Here is a 9,833-nt window from a genome sequence, read left to right on the forward strand (position 1 = left end):
CCAAGTAGTTCTCACTAATAAACCATGATGCAAACCACAGTTTATTTAAACTTAGTAATAAAATGTACTTAAAATTTTTAGAGTTCAGAGTTCACGAAAATAAAATCTGACATCTATCCAGTCGGAGCCATAACTGCAACATGAAAATGGAAGAATTACTTACTTGCACAATTTGCCTTCTGCCAAGTGGAATTGAAAAACTCAGAGAGAATCACAACTATTTGCATTCTATCTGCCATTAAGAGGCTTCTGGCACAACCATGACTCTCTGAAGAATTCTGTAACAAAAAAAGAGAGAGAAAAGAGAGATAAAAATATTCAATCTGAGTATTTTTAGATTTCCCAAACAACAACTTGAGGCAAAGGAAAAAAAACTTTTAAAATAATTGATATTTATTATAAGCATTTTAACATTTTGTTTGATATAATCAAATAAGGCTGTCATTAATAATAGTAATAAAACAATAGCAGCTAACAAATACTGGTACTAGGTTCACTTGCAAGGGAAAAAAACTTTCTTCTTAAATAAATAAGTACTTGCTTCTATGGTACAATCTCAACTACTTGGGCTCACATGTAATATTTCTTACTTTGTATGCATATGAAAAAATTCTGGAAAGCTATTCACCAAAATGTAGCAGTAGTTATCCTTGAATAATGTAAATAGAGCAAATTTCCTTTTTTTTGCCTCTTTTATGTTGTTTAAATTTTTCTACAATGAATATATACTATTTACAAATTTTTAAAAAATCTGGTGGCGGAGTTCCCATCGTGGCTCAGTGGTTAACGAACCCAACTAATATCCATGAGGACGCAAGTTCGATCCCTGGCCTCACTCAGTGGGTTAAGGATCTGGTGTTGCCATGAGCTGTGGTGTAGGTCGAGATATGGCTCGGATCCTGCATTGTTGTGGCTGTGGCGTAGGCCGGCAGCTATAGCTCTGATTTGACCCCGAGCCTAGGAACTTCCATATGCTGGCGGTGTGGCCCTAAAAAGACAAATCAAATCAAATAAAATAAAATCTGGTGGATAAACGACCACAAACATTGTTTTATCTCCTGGGCAATTTTTGGCTCAAAATCTTAAAATCCATAAGAAAATGTGACACGTACAGTTTGTACCCACATAGAAGAATATGCTTTCCACAAATAATGTTAATAACGAAACTCACACTATGAAATAATAAATTCAGGTTCCTAAATTATTGGATCCTTATCTATTTCCTTCCCACCGCAAACAAGGAACTAAGTCCTGCTGATCCTTCATTCTTTCAAGGTTATTTAATTCCTACCATTTAGCAGGCACTTTAAGAATCCTAGAGTCTTGAGTATACAAAGGGTGTAAGGGAATATCATCAACAACGGGGCTTCAAGAACCTCCCCAGAGACATACAGATAAGGAATTAAATAGTGTGATGAGTAATAAAAGAGAGAGAGAGAGATCACTTAAGAAAAGTACTGATCAGAGTTCCAGTAGTGGCTCAGTGGCTAACGAATCCAACCAGGAACCATGAGGTTGCACGTTCGATCCCTGGCCTCGATCTGGCGTTGCCGTGAGCTGTGGTGTAGGTCACAGAAGCGGCTTGGATCCCGCATTGCTGTGGCTCTGGCGTAGGCTGGCAGCTACAGCTCTGATTAGACCCATAGTCTGGGAAACTCCATGTGCCATGGGAGTGGCCCTAGAAAAGGCAAAAAGACAAAAAAAAAAGTACTGATCACCCATGTGGACTAAGAAAAGATGGAAGGAGAGTTTAACAGCAGAATTAATTCTTGCTTTAAAATATCTCTGAAGAACATTTTAAGATGGTTACCCTTTCTGGGCTTAGTTTGGTTACCTCATTAAAGATGCATCCAAATGAATGATTGTTTTTAAAACAGTGAATTGAACAAAACATTTTAAAAGTCCTTTTCTTAGAATTGCTTTTAAAGCAATTATCAACCATAGAAGAAAATTTCATAGAAGATGAAAAAATGTTTTGTGATAATTTAGCCACCAGGTTTAAAACAGAGTGGGGCCTAAAGAACCAGATAAGGCTGGTTTACTACCAGCTGGTAATCTTGGGCAGCTGAGGCTCAGTTTCCATAATCATGAGTTCTACAGGTACTTTATTAAATGAAATACTATACATTAATCACTTAGCACAATATCTGGCACCTAGTAAGTAATTGATACATGCTATTTCACCCAGCTACCTGCTGCCAACAGGAAGTACCCTAAGTGGGCGGAGCTGACTAAATGTAACAAGTTACATAAGTTGAATCTTCCTAAGTGAATGATTAGCTATTTTAAAAATCAATACAGAACAGCCTGTATGAGTGGCTAATGTGCAGAACTGTTCAGTTGAGGAAGACATCAGTGTAGTTGATGGGAATTAGGTAAAAGTTTATAGAGAAAGCAAGATTTGAACTAAGTCCTGTACTGAGAAAGGGAAGAAGGTTCTGAAATGAAGTAAACAGAATGATCAAGAGGTGAAAGCAGGAAAGATTATGTGGTATTCAGGGAGAATTCAGGAGGCCAATGGAAGTTTCCCTATGAAAGTAGATGTGGTAGAAGGAGAAGTCGGGGCAAAGCCTGAAGGGTCTTGAGGGTATTGACAAGCCAGACAGTGGGAAACTTTTTAAGATTTTTGATGAAAGTGACCTGGAAAGCAGAGTTTGGAGAGCGTAGGCCTCGGTTACAGTATGTACGTTACAGTAGGTAGGAGGTAGGGAGACTAATTAGACTCTTTCCATAGTTCAGGTATGATGAGAAGACAGTGGCAATGGTGAGAATGGAAGGGATGAATAATCCCAATGATGAAAATAATAATACCTATTGGTTCCAAATGTTGTAAAAGTATAACCCATTTCATCCTCATAGCAACTCTCTGAAATACATCGTAATATCCTTCTGGATTCAAACCCAGCCTTTTTCACTGCATGGCTTTACCCAAGTAACTTACCCAGAGTGAGTAGCTCACTCTGAAGCTCAGTTTCCTAAAGCATTATATCCACCTATATATGTCTAGGTTCCTCATCTGAACAAAAGTTCCTTTAGGACGTAAGCTTGGTCTTTTACCTTTGTATTCACAACACACAGCATGCAACAAAAAAACATTGGCCCTTGGTTTATATTTAGAACTCTTAATATTCAAATCTGTCATAACCACTTAGCAGAACCCTAACCACAATAAATCCAACCATTCACTTTCATTATGGCTGTTTGGCAAAAAGCAAACAACCAAGCCTATTATAATCCCAAATGGTACTCCTCACTTTCCTGTCTGCTCATTCATTCTACCCTCTTTAAAAGCACTATTGTGATCTTCTTAACTCCCCCTGAATCTCTGCTATCCTCTCACCCTTTACTCTCAAGTGAAGATCTAGCCTCCTACCTGACAGTGAAAAGAGGCTATCAAGCTGAAACTCTGACCTGCCTGCCTCTACGCCCAACCTCTCCTGCTACCCTCCTGTTAAGAGTACAGAATGCCTCGTCCTGTCAAAGGCTCATCTCTCTCACTCTGTGGATGCCTTAGATCTCATCTGCTCTGCCATCTCAGGAAACTGACCTTGTTTACTTTCCCACTGTTTCCTGTATCTTCACAACTCCCTACAGGATCCTTCCCAACAGCATTTAAGCATGGAAAGAAAGAAAGAAGGAAAGGAGACAGAGGAATGGAGGGACAAAAGAACAGAAAGAAATGAAAAGAAAACCCCTGAGTCTCAGTTCCTCTTTAGTGATCTCTCCTTATCTTTTCCTCAAGACCAAACTCTTAGTTGTGCAGGATCACACTTCCCACTGCCTCATCTTCCATTCACTATTTAATCCACTTTAATCATAGTCTCACCACCAAGCACTCCCTCCCTCTAAACCACTCTTGTTATGGCACCAAGAACACCAATGTTGACAGATGCCCTCCTGGTGCTCTCAGCAGGATCTGACACAAATAACCACCCATTCCTTTCCCCTTTATTTACCGGACAGTGCACTCTTCTGCTTTTTAATTTCTGTGACGCTTCCTTCTCAGTCTCCTTTGATACTTTATCCTCTATGTAAATCTTTGACTCTCTGCATTTCTTATTCATTTTCATTTATTACTCAAACTCATCATGCCATGGCTTCAAACACTACTTTTAAGCCAACTACTCCCAGACCTATTATCTCCAATACACATCTCTAGACAAACATATTCAATCACATGTCAATATCTCCACTTAGATGTCTCATAGACATCTCAATATCAACGAGTTCAAAAATCAAGTTCATGACCTTCTGCCACTAAACAGGTTACTCCTTCCATCTTAGTATATAGCAACTTTACTCACTAAGCTGCTCTTATTAAAACCCTGGAAATCATTATTCCTTTCCTTCACTCTTCATATTTAATTAACTACCAAGTCTTGTCAATTCTACCTCCTAAATATCTCTGAAATCTATCCATTTCTCCTCATCACAATGGAATCCACGTAGCCTAGCCACCACCATCTCTCACATCACTGTAAGAGTCCCTTAACTCATTTCCCTAAACATACTCTTCCCTTAATCTCCTCAGTCCCTGTCCCTTCCATTTTCTCTCACAGTCATAATGACCCTTTAAAAGTACAAATCTGATCATGTCACTCCATACAATTAAACCTTTCAGTAACATTGCCCTGCTTTAAAATCAGTCTAAAATCCTTAACATACCCTACAAGGCCCACATGACTGGCGCCTGCTCATTTCTTCAGGCTCAGATCACCATACCCTACAAGGCCCACATGACTGGTGCCTGCTCATTTCTTCAGGCTCAGATCACTCAGTCCTGGCTCACAGTGCTTTGAGTTCTTTCCAGTCCTCAAAAGCACCAGACTCCCCTCTCAGAGTCTTCACACCTGCTATTTCTTTATATGCATACAGTCTCTCCCCTCCCCAACACTGTCTCAAATTTTAGGTGTCAGCTTTAGTCACTGACCACTTCTATATATTTCCAACCCTAGTCAAGATCAGCTCCCTTGTTATATGCTTTGACAGCATCTAGGATTTTTTTTTTTTTGCAATACTTAGCACAACTGAATTAAATAAATACTGATATAACTATATGTTTAATGACTGTTCTCCCGACCAGACCACAAGCTCTGCTCATTCAGTTATATCCCTAGTAACTACTATTACCCTGCACCTAATAGGTACTCAATAATTTTTCTGAATAAGAAGCATTATATTTTATGATCTCTAATGAAAGATACAGATTATGTTATGCTATGTTCCAATATTATCCCTATATTCCTCAGAATTTATTAATCTATGCTAAAACTATGTTGAACACCTCTAGATACATACCCCCAATCACTCACATATTCAAAAAACATATAAATATCTATATGTCTACCTATCTACCTATATAAATTTTAAATAAATCAAGTAGAATAAGATAGAGATTAGTGATCTGAATTTGAGGGTGTGGGGGAGGGGCAAAGCAGTCTAGCAACCGCTCTGCTGATGCTGAGTGAAACCACATCCCTATCAGTTTAAACTAAAAGAAGAAAGTATGACTCTTAAGTAAGAGGGAATCTGCTAATTCCACTATTCCGGTTTCACAAATCACTTTATTCTTTACCTTGAGATAATAAAGCTATATGGAGTCCTTGACCCTGTAATCCCAACAGGAAGTGACTAGAAAATAGAATTCTCATCAGATTAACTATTACAGTTAAATGAATCACCTTGCTGTCCACAGAAATAGCTTGCTGATTTCTACATTTGATCTTTTTCTCTTCCTTATACTCCTCTCCTCTCTCAATCAATCCATGGACATGGATTCACCCTAAAGAGGTGAGAAAGGATGTCTTGTTCATAATTCCACTTGTAGGTTTTCTCTGGTTAACCCTTCCTTGACCTGTTCTCTCCTTGAATTCAGCATCTCCTTCATTCTTTTGTTCTAAAATTCTATTGTACAATTATAAAATTTCATATTGATCATTTTTTCCTTTTTTTTCTGTTTTTCTCAATATAGATTTATTTTATTTCTCCAATTACACTAACAGTTTGAGGTCTGGACTTTATCCTCCTTTTCCTTCTATATCCTTTTACCAGCCCAATATTTAAGAGTAGCATGTTCTTGCTAATTAAACTAATTTAAATGAAAGACTGAGTCTATGTGAGTCAAAGGAAACAGAGTACTCTCCAGAAACAACTCCCAGTCACACGTACACAAAGGACAACTGATTCCTTCAAGTTCACTCCTAAGAAACTCAGACACATTTTTCATAGGTTGATTATTACGCAAAATAGTTCAATTCCCAAACCAATCTGAAGAAGCCTATTAAATCCGTGAAGTACCTAAGAACTGGAGAAATCATGGTTTTGAGCTACCATACCCAGCTCTTCTGAGGAAAGGGGTGGGGGGAACAAGGTCTAGGATGAGTTGGAGAAGAAATATAGATGGGAAAAGGGTTTTTCTCCCTCTTTTTATCTCTTGTTCCTTTCACACAACAGTGAAGTGAGCCAGGTGCCCAGGGTCATTGGTAGAATCTGAGACACAAAGCAGAGGAAGCAAGTTTCTGCCACCCCCACACTGGGAAGTCTCCTATGGACAGTGGGGAATTTATGTGGAAATTCATACACAAATTGGCCCATTACTGGCCCACAGATGCCCATAATACTGTACTACTAAGTCTTGGGTGATTTTTTTTTTTGGTCTTTTTTTTTTTTAAGCGCCACACCCAAGGCGTATGGAAGTTTCCAGCTAGGGGCTGAATTGGAGCTACAGCTGCCGGCCTATACCACAGCCATAGCAACACAGGATCTGAGCCCCCTCTGTGACCAATACCACAGCTCACAGCAACGCCAGATCCTTAATCCATTGAGCAAGGCCAGGGATCAAAACTGCATCCTCATGGATACTAATCTGGTTCATTACCACTGAGCCACAACGGGAACTCCCAAGTCTGGGGTAATTTTTAAACTTCTTAATTCCTCAGTAACTACACAAATAAGGAAAGTATTTGCTTCCTCAAAAGATCCATGATTGCATCATTATTCATGATCATTCTGGCTATGGAATAACTTACCTAATTGCTTATAACAGAATATGAGGCCATATCATACCTTGCTGTAGTTGACAGGGACAAGTCTTAGGTGCCTTACTTTATTTTTGGCTACCCTGCAGCATATACAGTTCCTGGGTCTGACCTGCAACGCTGAAACCTTTAACTCACTGGGCCAGCCTGGGGATCAAACCTGCATTCAGGCACTATGGAGAGGGAGCTGAGCCAGCTGGGCCAGAGCAGGAACTCCTTAGGTGCCTTACTTTAAAATCAGTGATTATTTTATATAAGTCACTATGATTTTAAAGTAAAGCAGAAGTATGCCTGAAAAATATTACATATCAGCCTAAATTTAAACTACACTGAAAACTAGCTCATTACAGAAAGACTGACCACAGAATTTTTTTTTTAAATGATAGCTTTTTTTTTTTTTTTTTGTCTTTTTGCCATTTATAGGGCCGCTCCAGCGGCATATGGAGGTTCCCAGGCTAGGGGCTGAATCGGAGCTGTAGCCACCGGCCTATGCCAGAGCCACAGCAACGCAGGATCCGAGCCGTGTCTGCAACCTACACCACAGCTCACGGCAACTCCGGATCGTTAACCCACTGAGCAAGGCCAGGGATCGAACCCACAACCTCATGGTTCCTAGTCGGATTCGTTAACCACTGAGTCACGATGGGAACTCCTGACCACAGAATTTATTTAATGCAAATAAATCCTCTATTTATGGAAAAAAATATATTTATATCAATTAACATCAGGCTGATTTAAAGTAGGATGCAACTATATATGTTTATATTTTGTCAAATCAACTTATGATTGTTGAAATAATTCCAACCACATTTTCACGACTTTTTTCTCAATACAAGAGGAACTTTCCACTCCATAATCCCAATGTCTATTCCTGAGGTTCTTCTTTTATAAGGCATATCCAGCCCACATCTCATGACTCCCACCAGCCCTGACACTAATCCTTTCCTACTCTGGACTCTATAAGGTTCTTAGGAACAGGAGCATGTCTTTGTGCCTTTCTTTCTTTCCTTCTTCCTTTTAATTGTCTCTCACAGCACTTACCACATGACCAGAAGAGCTCAAAGATAACCAAGAATGGAGGGCAGATTTACCGTTTTGTAAAATGTTAGCTCCTATTTACTGAGAATTATTACTATGTGCCAGTTTTCTAAGAGTTCCTTTCATCCCCCACTAACAGATAAGAAAACAGGCACAGAGAATAACTTACCCAGAGAACAGCATTAATAAGCAGAAAAGAACTGGTCTGGAAGAATGGCTCCAGACTGACTCTTTTGGGGTTTTTTGGGGTATTTTTTTTTTTTTTTTAAGGGCTGCACCCACAGCATATGGAAGTTCCCAGGCTAGGGGTCAAATCAGATCTGCAGCTGCTGGCCTACACCACAGCTCACTGCAACACTGAGTGGGGCCAAGGATGAAACCCTGTGTCCTCATGGACTACTAGTTGGGTTCGATACTGCTGAGCCACGATGGGAACTCCAGCTCCAGACAGTCTAAATCACTAAAATGAACTTTGATGCATTATCTCTTTTAAATCTTTTAACAGTCACATGCGGCAGCTGTTTTTTCTCCATTTTACAAAGGAGGAAACTAAGACTCCAAGATAATTAATCCAAAGTCAAACTGAGAGAAAGTGGTGATCTGAAAATGTTTAGCTACAAAGAAAGCTCAAGCTCCTAGTCAACATCACACTGTAGTTTCCCCACTTGAAATGGGACTGCAAAAGGAAAGGTCCTTCCTGGGAACTCCAGGTGGAGATGGGAAGAAGCTGTAGCAAAGTGGGAAGAAAAGGTAGGGTTGGGGCGCAGAAGCCCCAAGAAAACTAATCATTCCTATCTGCAAACACGTACCAAGAAGATGCACAAAAGGAACTATGGAGGCAAAAATCCAAACGCCATGCTCTAAAATACCACCCACTTTTTTGATGCCCCTAACTCCACAGTTCTAATCAACCCCTTTGTCTCACAGATGGGGAAACTGAGGCCCCCAGAGTTAACCATCATTACATCCTCCTCCCTTCCCAACCATCCACGCCAGAGGTCACGGGTGTATTCTTCTACCCACCCCCACGGCTCGGGTTATGTTGTCCATCTTGTTGGCGACCTGTTGGAAGAGGAGGTAGCAGGTCTGACAGAGGCGCACCGGCCGGGCGCTGCGCACTAGGCACCCAGTCAGCTCTGAGCTGCTGTGTGCGAAGTCCAGCAGCAGCTCTCGGCACTCGGGATCCAGATCCGGCAAGTCTGGGGGTAGTGACAGTGGTCCCAACCTTCCGCCCTGCAACAGAGCAAGGGACAAGTCCTCCACCTCCAGCAACTGCCGCTCCGACAAGAGGTCGTGGAGAACCTGGTGCGGACTGCTGCCCAAGGAGAAGGTGCCTAGAGCCAGCCCCGACCACAGCAACGCCACCAGTAGCAGCCGCGGCAGCAGCAGCGATGACCTCTGCCGCGCGACTGTCCCGTCCGGGTCCATCGCGGGGTTCACAAACCCCAGGGCGCAGACCGCCGCCTCTCTGCCGGGAGTCGGTCCTGTGAACAGCAGCCGCTTCCGGCTTCCTTGGGCGCAGGCCGCGAGCCGGGTCACGAGGAGCGCGCGTCACCGCCCCGCCCCCGGCGCGCGGCGCCCCGCCCCATTGGCTGCCGAGAGCCTCTCGCGCCGCCGGGCGAGCGCGCGTGCGGGAGCGCGCTCACACTAGCGGCTGCTTGTGCCCGGCGGGTGTCCAGCACCTGACAGAGGGGCGCGCGAGACCCGCTGGCGTCCGGCTGTGCAACATCGAGCAAAGACTTGCCCGCCCTGTGAATA

General features: G+C 41.9%; 1 protein-coding gene across 1 annotated transcript in view; it reads right to left on the minus strand.

Moving 5' to 3' along the window:
* The window catches only part of OSTM1 (osteoclastogenesis associated transmembrane protein 1), a 39,218-nt gene extending 29,623 nt beyond the window's left edge, over positions 1-9,595 (minus strand). Inside the window, exons 1-2 of the mRNA XM_047762166.1 lie at positions 9,099-9,595; positions 164-278 (exon numbers count right to left, since the gene is read on the minus strand). Of these exons, the coding sequence (XP_047618122.1) occupies positions 164-278; positions 9,099-9,503 (520 nt within the window). The 5' untranslated portion in view covers positions 9,504-9,595. The remainder of the gene's footprint in view (positions 1-163; positions 279-9,098) is intronic.
* Positions 9,596-9,833: the final 238 nt, after the last annotated feature.

This window comes from Phacochoerus africanus, chromosome 2 (genome assembly GCF_016906955.1).
Source record: "Phacochoerus africanus isolate WHEZ1 chromosome 2, ROS_Pafr_v1, whole genome shotgun sequence".
NCBI classification, from domain to species: domain Eukaryota; kingdom Metazoa; phylum Chordata; class Mammalia; order Artiodactyla; family Suidae; genus Phacochoerus; species Phacochoerus africanus.